General features: G+C 40.1%; 1 protein-coding gene across 1 annotated transcript in view; it reads left to right on the top strand.

Annotated features, from left to right (window-relative positions):
- PSMB2 (proteasome 20S subunit beta 2) overlaps nt 1-14,311 on the top strand; it is a 38,779-nt gene that overhangs the window by 19,512 nt on the left and 4,956 nt on the right. The window contains exon 4 of the mRNA XM_032246915.1: nt 12,778-12,940. Within this exon, the coding sequence (XP_032102806.1) occupies nt 12,778-12,940 (163 nt within the window). The remainder of the gene's footprint in view (nt 1-12,777; nt 12,941-14,311) is intronic.

Here is a 14,311-nt window from a genome sequence, read left to right as displayed (position 1 = left end):
TAGCTATACCATGTATATTTTATGCTTTTTAAAAATTATTTTTGAGACATAGTCTCGCTCTGTCACCTAGGCTGGAGTGCAATGGCACTGTCTAGGCTAACTGCAACCTCCACCTCCTGAGTTCAAGCGATTCTCCTGTCTCAGCCTCCCAAATAGCTAGGACTACAAGCATGTGCCACCATACCTGGCTAATTTTTGTATTTTTAGTAGAGATGGAGTTTCACCATGTTGGCCATGATGGTCTCTAACTCCCAACCTCGTGATCCGCCTGCCTGGCCTCCCAAAGTGCTGGAATTATAGGTGTGAGCTACTGTGCTCAGCCTATTTTATACACTTTTATGTTTATATGTTATTTCATAAAAAGGCATGAGAAAATGAAAAAGAAGACTAAAAGAGCAGGAAAACATTATTTTTTAACCTAAAAATGAAAAAAAAAAAGGGCCAGATTTACCATTGCTTTTGAATGTACACAACAGAGCATATAGGATTAACTAGATTGGAAAGAAGAAAGGAGGTAATAGTCTCTGAGTCTTTGTAAACTGAAATAATCCAGCAGAATTCTACAATTCCTTTTCTGGCGCCTCCTAACAGATGTGGTTTCTTATAGCCATGATGTTTTGTATCTGCTAATATTCATTCAGCCAGTCTCCAGCCTGTATTGTCCGTGGGGCTGAGGAAGCAGAGGTATAAACCTAAATGTGGGCCTTCAGATGGGGAAATGGGGTTACTGCAGAGTGACAAGTGCTAAGATAGCCATATGCACATGGTACTCTGGATGCACAGAGCCTAGCCTGAGCCTAACCTGAGACTTGCTGTCATTAAGGCAAAGATGAAACAAAAGGGCAAACAGAAAGCACAGACCAAGGTGTTTGAGAGTATGTTAGGTTAGGCACAGTGATTTGTTAACAATAGTCAGAGGAGGGGTAAATACTTCTCTGGGCCTCCTCCTAAGTTTATCTGTGGTGGATACTGTGTACAAAATAGGGCTCTACTGTTTAAAAACAAATTATACACACACACATATATATTATACTACATACATAAAATCGATAATCTAAAGTCAGTCGGTCACAGTGGCGCACACCTACAATCCCAGCACTTTGGGAGGCTGCGGCAGGTGGACCACCTGAGGTCAGGAGTTTAAGACCAGCCTGGCCAGCATGGTGAAACCCCATCTCTACTAAAAGTATAAAAATTAGTTGGGCATGGTGGCAGTTGTCTGTAATCCCAGCTACTCAGGAGGCTGAGGCAGGAGAATCTCTTGAAACCAAGGGGCAGAAGTTTTAAGGAGCCAAGATTGTACCACTGCACTCAAGCCTTGCCCTGTCTCTAAACAAATAAATAAAAGCAGTGGACCTCTCTGAAACTCTGTTGGCTAAGAGGGAATTAGCATGATCAGATGAGATTGGTAAGGTCATTAGCTCGTTGACTGTTCTTTGATGGAGCATTTAGGGAAAGAATGAAGGAAGCAGGGAGACCAATGAGGGACTTCCATATCAGTTAAAGCTGTAGCAATAACTTGTGTTGGACCTGGGGTGTTAATGGGGAACACTGTTCTAATAGAGAGGCTCCTAAATGGTCTTTTCCTCAGGATTTCCTTAGTACTCTAAGGACATCTACAAACGTAACATCATATATAGTCCTAAATACTCTTTTCCAGAAGACCACTTATTTATTAACTCAGAGACATGAATCAGCTTTGATGTTCAGAATTTGTAGATTAGATATTCATGGGCATGCTTAGCATGTGCAACTTAATATATGCCTTGTAGTGTGCAAGCCTGTAGCAAAGCATGGCTTCTGCATTTGAGGTTTTTAAAAACTGACTTAAAGGTATATGGAATCTTAAATTTTTCTAGAAACTGCCAGCTCATGAAAAAGAGAATTCAAGTGGCCTTGTTGCAAACATGGTGTTGGTTTTATCATTGCACAATCAGCAATTTTATTTTGATGTTATTTGGGGGGAAGCAGTATTTTTGATTAGCAAGTAAAATTAATGTAGAAAACAAATACTGTGTTAACTATTTGGTATAATAAGGCATCTGTGCCATGTTGCATTTCGACTCATTAAATTTCTAAACTTCTCATTATGGTAAGTTACAACTTTAACAGGAAAACCAATCAAACTTGGAGTCATTGATAGCTTTAGAGAAGTAAAATTTATAGTAACTTTGTAATTACTGAGGAGACCTTTAAAATCTAATTTAATTAAAAATTGAAATATACACAATATTAAAAATTTTTTTGGTCATAAAATTCAGTTGTATTGGGCACCTACTACTTAGCAAGTCTTCTTCCAGGAAAGAAAGTAATTCCCCATAGCTCTGCCAGGCAGCCAGTACTGTCCTTCACATTACAGATCTGGCAGTCGATCTGGTGGTCAAGGCTCTGTGTGGCCTATCTCAAGTAATACAACCGGAAGGTGATAAAGCCACATTTGATTTTCATTGCTTTGTCACAAAAGTACATGCCTATCTTATATGACTTATGGCATTTAAAAGCAGAGTTTATCCAAGGAGTGATTTAAAAGATGTTTTTCTTTTAAAGTTTAAAATACTGGTTGTAAATGCAGTAACGTTCCTGAGCTTAAGTTCAAGAACTCAACCGTTATATGAGTTTTTACCAGTCACATTTGAACATGAGCTAATTGTTATTAAAGGAAAACAAAGACAATTTTTATATATTTATTTTGGGTCTGCCAGCATCAAACAGGTATACCAAATATACTTTCAGAAAGTGACCTAAGGCAAGGAAAAGAAAAAGGAAAAAATTTGGTTAAACAGTCTCATTTTCAGAGCAGTGTTTCTTTTATTTCATCTTGGTCCTCTGAAAATGAAAGGTTTGCTTTGTTTGAGGTACACTTGCCTCCTTATTTCCCAATTTAGTATGAGAATTTATAAATATGGGCCAGTTTGTTTTTTAGGGCTACAGAAAATAAATGCATTTGGAACAGGCAAGAACAAGGAGAGTCAGGCAGTTTAATCTAACTTTTTTGTTTGTGAAGCTCATTATAATATTCTGATTTTGATCAGTTTAAATTTATACTTTTTTTCAGTCACAGATTAAGAGAAAATTGTTTTCAACCTCCAGTTCTATACCTTTCCCCCCAACTTGGCAACTATAAATAACAGGACCCTAACCGGCCCTGGGTTCTCTCTTACATCTCTGCTTTCGCCACTCCGGCACTTTGCTTGTCTCCTCCCTTGAATGTACCAACATCCCCACATGGCTAGCTCTTCATTGCCAGTTAAACTTAGCACTTATCAGGGAAGTTGTTTCTGTATTTGCTCCCCACCTCTCCACGTCTGTCACCCTCAATTTCTTATGGCAACTTAGGTATACATTTGCCGCAGTGTCCTGTTGTAATCATTGTCTTTTCTGTCTTCTGTGCGTGAGTGTGAGAGTGTATGTGTTTATGTGAATGAAACCTCTTCACTGGCTGGCTCTTCATTCAGTTTCATGACCTTGGCTATACACTATTTTCTCTTTCCATCTGTCTTTGGACAGCTCTACTTAAGCTCATTAGGTTCAAATTGAGCTCTTTTCATTTGCACTGCCACTGTCCCCCTTATTGAGAGTCCTACTAACTCTTCTTTCTCCCTCACTTCTTCTACTAGTTATGAAGTTCCATCATTTCTACCTTCTAAATGTATCTCATATTTCATGTATCTCTCTCTGCTTCCTCTACTTTTTCCTTAGTTTGGTCCTCATCATCATCTGTCCAGAGTAGACTATTATAGATCCTCTAATCATTCTCCCTTCTTCTCAGTCCTAATCCCAGTCTATCTTCCATATAACTGTCAGTTATCATCCTAAAATGGCAATCTGTTTGTACAATTTCCTTTCTAAAAGTCTTCTATTGAAGGGAAGCAGGGAAAATGACTGGGACTGGTGGAATATCAATCTGAGACATCAGGGTTGCTTGGCAACAATTAACCAGTGTGCTATATTATGAAAAAAGGCTTGGATCAGCAGAGGAATGGAAGTGGCAAATTTTCACTGGCTACTCCATGGTTTACATACTAATAATGTAAATATTCTTTAGGAGGCCAATGACAGCATCATCCCAGTTTCTCTCCCTACTTCCTGCTGAAGTCACGTAATTCTCCAGGTGTATGTGTCCCATGTTCCCTAGTACCTAGACATTCCATATTCCTCTGTGTTTCTTTGTCTTCACATATACCATTTCCTCTGTCTGGAGTCCTTCTACGCACATCTACCTTGTTGAGTGCCTTCCAGATCCAGACTCCCATCTTCATCACATGTCATGATGCTTCTCACATAATAAATGCTAAATAAACATTTATTGAATGTATTCACACTCCAGATCTGGAAATGAAGTTAGTTGGGGCATCTGCCTATTTCATAATTGTTCTATGTTGTAGTCCCGGGGAACTCATAGAATTTGGTTGAAGCCTTTTTTAAACTGTTTATTTTTTCCTTAAGGCTAAAAGAGATTGAATCTACACATGGGTTTCCTTAAAAGGAATATAACCAAGAGGATTAAAGTGAGCGTACAAGGCCAAGCGTGGTGGCTTACGCCTGTAATCCCAGCACTTTGGGAGGCCAGGGTGGGTGGATCACTTGAGGTCAAGAGTTCGAGACCAGCCTGGCCAACATGGTGAAATCCCTTCTCTACTGAAAATACTAAATTTAGCTGGGAGTGATGGCATGTACCTGTAATCCCAGCTATTCAGGAGGCTGAGGGAGGAGAATCACTTGAACCCGGGAGGCAGAGTTTGCAGTGAGCAGAGATCACGCCACTGCACTCCAGCCTGGACAACAGAACAAAACTCTTGACTCAAAAAAAAAAAAGGGTACAAATGATTCCATATTGCTTAGGCATTAAGGATAGGTAGTTCTCCACCCCCTTCCTCATCTATAGAACTACAGTCTTTTAGAGCTAGAAAAGGTACAGGTCACAATAATTGAAAGTTGCCAAAATCTTTGAGATTTTTTAAAGTGTTTGAACTAGTGGAATCCAATTCATATGTGAAGTCCTTCTTTAATTAAAATGGCAAAATTGAAATTGAGATTTTAAAATTATACCGCTAAACCCACCCAAAACAGGTAGCTAGTGAATTTTGTTGGTTATTGCAAACAGGGTCTAGAGTTCAGAACACTGGTGCAAGAAAATAACAATTGATTTATTTATTAGCAAAATTGAAAAATTGGCCATTGGCAAAGAAATTAAGGTGTGGGTAATATATCATCATGGGTATTTATTGAATACCTACTACTACTACTATATAGTTTTAGACCCTATAGAGGAGTCATAATTGTATGATGTTAAACTTGCCCTTTCAAAACTTAAAATATCAGATAGACACAGAGGCACCCCTCTGTAGTCCCAGCTACTTGGGAAGCTAAGATAGAAGGATCCCCTGAGCCCAGGAGTTTGAGGCTATAGTGTACTGTGATTGCGCCTGTGGATAGCCACTGCACTCGCTTGAGCAAAATAGCAAGACCCTGTCTCCTGAAATCAAACAAACAAAATCCTTAAAATGTTATTGGTCGTATAAAAATGTGATAAGTGAAATAGAGAGCAGTAGATGCTAGAATGCAAAATAACGTATTCTGAAATATTTGAGTGTGAAACTGGCATTTACATACTGAACTATATTTTTACACTAATTTCCATTTTGTGAGGGCAGCATGATTTCCTGGAAAAGCGTGTAGGACTTGCAGTTGGGAGGCCTGAATTCTGGACCTGACTCTTGATTACCTGTGTGGTTTAGGGCAAGTGACTGTTTCCTCTTTGAAGTTTAGTCCCCACATTTGTAAAAGGGATACTGGGTAAACTAGTTGAGGTTTTCTATCACGTCTAAGTCTATAAACTGCATTTTCATGAAATCTTCTCAGTGCTAAAGATGAATTTTAGAAAGTTTTGACAATCCCCTGAACTAAAAGAAATAGCAGATGTGCTGTTACTTTCAAAGTCCAGTCTCTGTTTAGTATATTTAGAAGCCTGTTTATGAAAACACTCATCTCTAGACAAACTCATTTGTCCAGAATTACTGGCCCACTAGGAATGGAGTTATGCCTCACACACTGCTAAGCATTCCAAGGTGCAGCACATCAAAAAAGAAATCACACCATTCTCCAAAGCACCTCACTCATAGCAATGTCGTCCCATTCAATTAGAGGTGGCAAAGGCTGGCCTGGCTCCAAAGGAAGACTGTCAATTCCTCTCTTTTTCTGTGTCCACGCTTGGCAGGATGCTTCCTCACGCCCACCTCTCTCCCCCTTGCTGTGACTTTAGCTTCCGCCAGATGTCACACCGCTGCTTGTCACCGCCCAGACTCTTGTCGCTGATTTTGATGTTTCGGTGTATTTATCACAACTGTTCTGTTTAGCTGTAAAATTTATGGAATTTCACACTCTTCTTAATTACTACAGTGTTTCTTTTTCATAAGAGAAGGAATATACAAGGAGTCATATGCACAAGAGTTGGAGGGAGGGAAACACTTCATCTAATTTAAGTAAAGTCTGCGTGTGTGCACTGTACATTCCCCACCCCCAAATGAACAAGAGTCCAAAGCGGCACTGAGCTCAGTTTTGCGGGGCTCAGATGCTCAGAGTACTTAAGAAGTCTATTTCAATCTCAGAAGTACATAAGAGGTGTGCTTATTGGCTAATTTCTCTGTCTTCTTAAGTTTGGTCTTTTAGCAACAACAAAAATTGGACAATTTTATTGGCTCTCTGTGGCTCACTTCTTGATCTTATTATCTTGTCAAATCTGTTGATAATGCAGTTAAATCCAAAAAGTGGTGGTGGTAGTGTTGTGATGATAGTCAATCTGCATTGTTACAATATATCAGGCATTGCACTGATCACTTTACATGTACTTATCTAAACCTTTCCACAACCTTATAATACTGGGTACTTTTATTATCTTTACTGTATAGATGAAGAAATCTCAAAATGACCTAAATGTACTTCACTGTGAAAATGAACTCATATCACATATTCATTAAAGGAGGAAAAGATACATGTGTCTAGTTTTGTCCCCACTCCACCCCCACTGCCTTCTATTAAGAGCAAAGTTTTGATGGTACCCCATGCTAGAAGCTAAAGTTCATTTTGAGTTCCCAGGATAGTTAATTTAAAATGTTTTCTTTGTATATCAATTAGGCGCAACTTGAAATATGTTGGTATTTGCATTGCAGACCATTGATACTGATTCCCAAGGCCTTTGGGTAGAGAGTATCTTAGCTAAATGTTTGGGTTCACTTGGATGCCATGTTTGGATGTTTAGGTTAATTCAGTACTGCATACTGTATAATGTTCAGTCTTAGCTTATGCTGTGGAAGAAGCCTAGTCTTGTATATTACAGTTCTTCCCCTTGGGAACCTCATAACTTTGTCTTATTACTTAGACTTACTTTGTAAAAAATTAGAATAGTAGAGACAACCAAAGGCTAGATTATATCATTTACAGAATACAGATTTCATTTTAAAAGATACTTGGTAATCTTTACAATCTTTACAAAGGATTACTTTGTAAAAGATTTTCTGTAAAGAGCATCCCTAACAGTGCTATCATTATTGATTAATGTTACCATTTTCCCAGAATAATCAGGCAAATCCTTAAATATGTAATACTGATCATGGGGAACAAAGGGAACTGATGAAAAATTGTCTAGAAAGTAGGTTTGCCACTCAGGATAGACACAGCTGCAAGGGAAAAAATGACATGGTTAGGGAGAGTTGACCATGAAGCAGGTATGCTCTAAGTGTCTAGTACAGATGCTTGTAACACTGAACACCATTACCTTAGGACCCCTGGAAAGAGTCCCAGGAATGAGAGAGGTGGAAACTATCATTTACTGCTTTTCTACTATGTGTCAGGCACTGTGCTGGGCACTAACACCCCTCCATATCCCTTTATGAAGACACATAGGAATTTCCCTCGTATCTCAATGCCAGAAGTAGTCGGGCTTCTCCTGAGTAGTTACATTGTTTATTTATAGAGTCTTTACTGTTTCAGGCATTATACTTATCCACATGCATTATCTTTTGGAATCCTCACTGCAACAGTACTGTTGTAGTAGAGATCATCCCATGTTTTAAATGAGAAATTAAAATTCAGAGAGATTAAATGACTAACTTTTCTAAAGTCACAAATAGCCCAACTCTTTCTTATTTATGCTATGGGTCTGCTCTGTGTTCAGTTCTGAATGCCTGGCCTGTATCCTATGCTTTTCTTTACCTATCACCCTGTGTCTAGAGGGAGGTAGAAAGAGAAGGACCCAAGCCTAGCAAAAAGCAACAATAAATGTACATTCATGGAGATGCTGGCAGTTGACTTAAACTTGAGCCACTTCTCAGAAGTAGCACCTATCGCTTTCTGACATTTATTTAGTGATTTTTATTTTTATTTGATAGAAATAGGGTCTTACTCTGTTGCCAGTCACGCTGGAGTGCAGTGGAGGATAGTAGCTCACTGTACTGTGGGTCTTAAGGATCCTCCTGCCTCAGACTCCCAAGTAGCCACTTCACCTAGCTTCCCCCGCCCCACTCCCATAGAGACAGGGTCTTGCCATCTTACGTATGCTGGTCTTGAACTCCTGGGCTCAAGCAATCCTCCCACCTCGGCCTCCCAAAGTGCTGGGATTACAGGCGTGAGCCACCGCGCCCAGCCAAGCCAGAGATCTTTGATGGAGCATTGTCAGAAGAATTTCACAAACTGCAAGTTGTTGCACAGATGTATTGATTTAATTAGTCTAGATAGCACCATTTATTTATGCTTAAGCATCTCACACATACAAAAGTTGGTAATTTGAAGTCACACAATAATTTATGAGTTATCTTCAATACCAGGAGTTGTAGCTTCTGAATACCAACTTTGGTAAGTGTATGTGTGTCAGATGCCTAAGCAAAAGTAAATGATACTATATAGACGAATTAAGTGATACAATGTGCTTCTGGAATTCTGTTGACATCCTGTTTCATCTAAAATCTTCTAGTAGTGTATTTTAAAATAACATTTATTGTTCTAAACAATTTAATCTCATGTATGAACAAGATCTTCATTGAAGACGAAACATTTGGGTTCTGCTTGTTAAGGCCTCTTTGAGCATCTGGGGGAATACTTAATATGCCATTGCAACTTGATGAAATTGTCTTGGTTAACTATACAGCGAGTATTCTGGATAGTGAGTAGAGAAGAGTAGAGTTTATCCTCTTAGCAAAAAGATTTAATTTAGTTTCTAATAGGTAAAAGACTGTTTTATTCTCTTGGGTAGGGAAACTGTTTTATTCTCTTGGGATCTCTTTGCTATTCTGCCTCTCTTCCTCCCTCTTTCTCTCTTCTAATTTTAACTATAAGAACACCAAGGTATTCTATGTCTGCCAGATTTTGCAGTACTGTTTTCACACTTAAAAAATATGTAACTAATAGCATTTTAAAATCTATAGCTAATTTAAGTAGGTTTGTTGTTGTTTACAGTGATAAGCTTTCAAAAAGTGACTGGGTTGTAGTTAAAATACTAGGAATTTTGGTAGCATCTTTTCTTCCAGAGTTTGGGATGCTTTATCATTATTATTTTTTCTCATTATATTCCCTAGAAGATAGAAAGAACGATTAACCCAGTTTTACACATTAAAAAAAAAGCCAGAAGCTCATAGGGATTAAGTTTTTTGCCTAAGATTGGGTTTACTAAGAAGGTACTCAGAATGCACAGAGAATTCCAGAGCTTGGTAGAGTGCAGCACACTACTCATTGGGAAATACAATAGGCAGATAATTATTTTCTCTGAAGTCTTGACTGCTAGTCAACTTATTTCTCTCTGGGACTACCCACTATCTTATCACTAAAACAGAAACTTATCTAGAGGTGAGGACTACTCTGTAATCTCCAGGTGATGTTAGGAACCTTTCCCACTTAGCACAGCTGGCTTAGAATTCCAAGTAAGTATATAACAAGAGTTTTGCAATAGGCATGGTGGCATGCCTGCACTTCAGGAGGCCAAGGTGGAAGGATCATTTGAGCCTAGAAGTTCAAGACCAGCCTAGTCAACATAGTGAGACCCCATTTCTCTCTTTCTCTCTTTTCTCTCTCTTTTTTTGGGGGGGATAGAGTCTTGCTCTATTGCCCAGTGGTACAGTGTCACAATCTCAGCTCACTGCAGCATCCACCTTCCAGGTTCAAGCGATTCTTGTGCCTCGGCTTCCAGAGTAGCTGGGACTGCAGGCACATGCCACCATGCCTGGCTAATTTTCGTGTTTTTAGTAGAGATGGGGTTTCATCATGTTGGCCAGGTGGTCTCAAACTCCCAACCTCAAGTAATCTGCCCGCCTCAGCCTCCCAAAGTGCTGGGATTACAGGTATCAGCCACCGTGTCTGGCCAAGACCTCATCTCTTAAAAATAAAAATAAAAATTAGCGGGGCATGGTGGTATGTGCCTATAGTCCTAGCTACTCAGGAGGCTGAAGTGGGAAATTCACCTGAGCCAAGGAGTTTGGGGCTGCAGTGAGCTACGATTGCACCACTGCACTCCAGCCTGAGCAACAGAACAGCGACATCCCCTTTTAACTCCCCTCACGACATCCCCTCCTCCCGCAGAAAAAAGCAAAAACAAGGAGTTTTTTAAGGCTGCCAAGTACCTGTGTTAATCGGTGTTCAAAGAATGTTAAATGCCATTTTTAGGACCATTAGCTATTATACTTCATGCCTCATAATGAGGTGTCTCACTTACTGTGCGTTTGATTGCATGCATCCATAAATTTAGAGATGGGGACATATCTATGGGCAAGGCCTGCTTACTACCCACTGAAGCAAATGCAAGAGGAGAAACACATCCTGCAGAGAAAAAAAGCCATTTAAAATGGAAGTCCCACCACTGATGCCTGGGGGCATAGACAGACTGAATTTAACATGGTAAACGACCCTGCTGGTGTAGAAAAAAATAATCATCCATTTGGCAATGAAGAGCAGCGCAGACTCAGTCATAGTTCTCTATAGCAACTTATGCTTTTAGATTTGCAGGTAATACAAAGAAAGAAAGGATATTTATAAATCCAAGTTATAATTATTTTTTATTACTTTTTTTTGGAGACGGAGCTTCGCTCTTGTTGCCCAGGCTGGAGTGCAATGGCATGATCTCGGCTTACCGCAGCCTCTGCCTCCCGGGTTCAAGTGATTCTCCTGCCTCAGCTTCCTGAATAGCTGGGACTACAGGCATCCACCACGACACCTGACTGATTTTTGTGTTTTTAGTAGAGACAGGGTTTCGCTCTGTTGACCAGGCTGGTCTCGAACTCCTGACCTTGTGATCCACCCGCCTTGGCCTCCCAAAGTGCTGCGATTATAGGTGTGAGCTACCATGCCCGGCCTTTTCATTACTTTTTATTTGTCTCAAAATTATTTCTCAGTTAAGTCTAGTGATTTGACTTAAATACTTGAGACTTACTGTCCCTCCTCACCTCATGAGTTGTTTCTTTTCTCTCTCTCTCTTTTTTTTTTTTCGAACCCAGGCTAAAGTGCAGTGGCACAGTCACGATTCACTGAAGCCTTGACCTTCTGGTCTCAAGTGATCCTTTCACCTTAGCCTCTTGAGTTGGCACCACATGTGTGTGCCATCACACCTGGCTAAGTTTTTAGGTTTTTTTGTAGAAACAGTCCCACTATGTTGCCTAGGCTGGTCTCCAACTCCTGGGTTCAAGCAGTCCATCCTGCTTCAGCCTCCCAAAGTGCTGGGATTATACCTGTAAGCTACTGCACCCAGCTATAAATTGTTTCTTTAGTAGTGGGCATACAGTTTACCACTTGGGATTGGTCCAGATGCCCAGATTGAGTTTATTTCATTCGATATGCTTGGAGCATCTGCTTTTTTCAGTTTGTGGCCTGGCACTCTCAGAATTGTTCGTTGTTTTCAACAATTAGGAATGACAGAGAGCACCTGTGCTTTGCCTGTGCAGTGCTTAAAAAATTTTTTTAATTTTAATTTTTGTGCGTTCATAGTAGTTGTATATATTTATTGGGTGTATGTGATATTTTGATACAGGCATATGATGTGTAATAATCACATCAGGGTAAATGGGGTATCCGTCACCTCAAGCATTTCTCCTTTGTGTGACAAATAATCCAATTATATTCTTTTCATTATTTTAAAATATACAATTAAAATATTATTAATTATAGTCACTCTGTTTTGCTATCAAATACTTTTGAAGAAGGGCTTTTATACAGGTTCTCATTTGTACACTTTAAGAAGATAGCAGCTTTTTCATATACTTTTTTTTTTTTTTTTTTTTTGGGACGGAGTTTCGCTCTTGTTACCCAGGCTGGAGTGCAACGGCGCGATCTCGGCTCACCGCAATCTCCGCCTCCTGGGTTCAGGCAATTCTCCTGCCTCAGCCTCCTGAGTAGCTGGGATTACAGGCACGCGCCACCATGCCCAGCTAATTTTTTGTAGTTTTAGTAGAGACGGGGTTTCACCATGTTGACCAGGATGGTCTTGATCTCTTGACCTCGTGATCCACCCGCCTCGGCCTCCCAAAGTGCTGGGATTACAGGCTTGAGCCACCGCGCCCGGCCCTTTCATATACCTTAAAGTGCTCCAAATGCCCTTCTGTTCAAAGAGAATAACTCAATGTCCCTTGACATATTACCATACTCCAAGTCTTCTAGATTTCCCTACATTTTTACTTTCATTGTGATTTACTCAGTTGCTGCTAATATTTTCTTTCTCATCAAGAGTCAGAATATTCCCATTTGCCATGGGAAGAGATGTTGGTGTTCTGCTTATCACTTTGCCATATCTTTTCTTTGCAGACTCCATATCATGTGAACCTCCTCCTGGCTGGCTATGATGAGCATGAAGGGCCAGCGCTCTACTACATGGACTACCTGGCAGCCTTGGCCAAGGCCCCTTTTGCAGCCCATGGCTATGGTGCCTTCCTGACTCTCAGTATCCTGGACCGATACTATACACCGAGTAAGTACCAACACTCTAGGGAGGGAGCAGTGACAGAGCCCTGCCCTCAGCTGCTTCCCAGGTTTGTCCACCCTTAGAGTTGGGTGGCCAGGACTTGAATAGGATGGATCTTAAAAAGCACAGGCAGGTCCCCCTCTGGAAGCTGCACTCTTCTGTGGGTCAGTAGGATCTTCTAAAAACTGATTAAAGTCCCATTTTTTGCCAGCCAAAATGAGATATTACATATCTCTAGAGCTGGGTTTTGTTTTGAAGGAGGATTGGAATAGATGACATAGTGAATAAAACATTTTTATTGGGTTCTAAAATTCTTCAGTTCTAAGAGTTAGTTTTTTCACTTATTTTGCTTTGCCTAGATGCTTATTGGCATCTCAGTAAAGAACGAGTGAGTAAAGGAAGTAGATATATAATTTGTTTTGAACTTGTGAGGATGAATATGTCCCCAGCATGACAACTGAAGGTTTCTTTGCTTAAACATCAAAGCTTTCTAAGGCTACAAATGTGAGCCTACCCTTGCTTGTCACCTAACAGCTCACCCCTCTTGAAAGAAAAAGCTTTTCTCTACTTGTCCGTAAAGCATCAGCTTGGCAAAACTTCAGATACAGGGATGCTTTTTAAAAATTTTATTTTTTAATTGACAAATAATAATTGTGCATATATTCATGGAGTACATCATGTTTCAATACATGTAATGTATGGTGAACAGATCAGGGTATTTAGTATATCCATCATCTCAAACATTTATCATTTTGTGTTGGGGACATTTAGTATCCTCCTTCTAGCTATTTGAAACTATATATTGTTAACCAGTCATTTTACAGTGGTATACAACACTAGAACTTATTCCTCTGTCTAGCCATAATTTTGTTTCTTTTTTTTTTTTTCGAGACAGCCTCCCCGTCACCCACGCTGGAGTGCAGTGGAGCGATTTCGGTTCATTGTAACCTCCGCCTCCCAGGTTCAAGCAATTCTCGTGCTTCAGCTTCCCAAGTAGCTGAGATTACAGGCGCATGCCACCATGCCTGGCTAGTTTTTGTATTTTTTGTAGAGATGGAGTTTCACCATGTTGGCCAGGCTGGGCTGGAACTCCTGACCTCAAGTGATTCACCCTCCTTGGCCTCCCAAAGTGCTGGGATTACAGGCGTTAGCCACCGCACCCAGCCAGTTTTGTATCTTTTGACAAATGTCCCCCATCTCTTACAGAGGATTTCTCAACCTCTAGTATCCTCTGTTCTACTTTTTACTTCTGTGTTCAGCTTTTTTAGCTTCCACATATGAGTGAGTACGTACAGTGTATTAACTTTGTTCCTGGCTTATTTCACTTAACAGAATGCCCTCCAATTCCATTCATGTTGCCATGAATGACAGATTTCC

This window comes from Sapajus apella, unplaced genomic scaffold, assembly GCF_009761245.1.
Source record: "Sapajus apella isolate SASKATOON/1434 unplaced genomic scaffold, GSC_monkey_1.0 scaffold62, whole genome shotgun sequence".
NCBI lineage: Eukaryota > Metazoa > Chordata > Mammalia > Primates > Cebidae > Sapajus > Sapajus apella.
The sequence above is the reverse complement of the archived record's forward strand: the minus strand, read 5'-3'. Positions and strand labels throughout refer to the sequence as shown.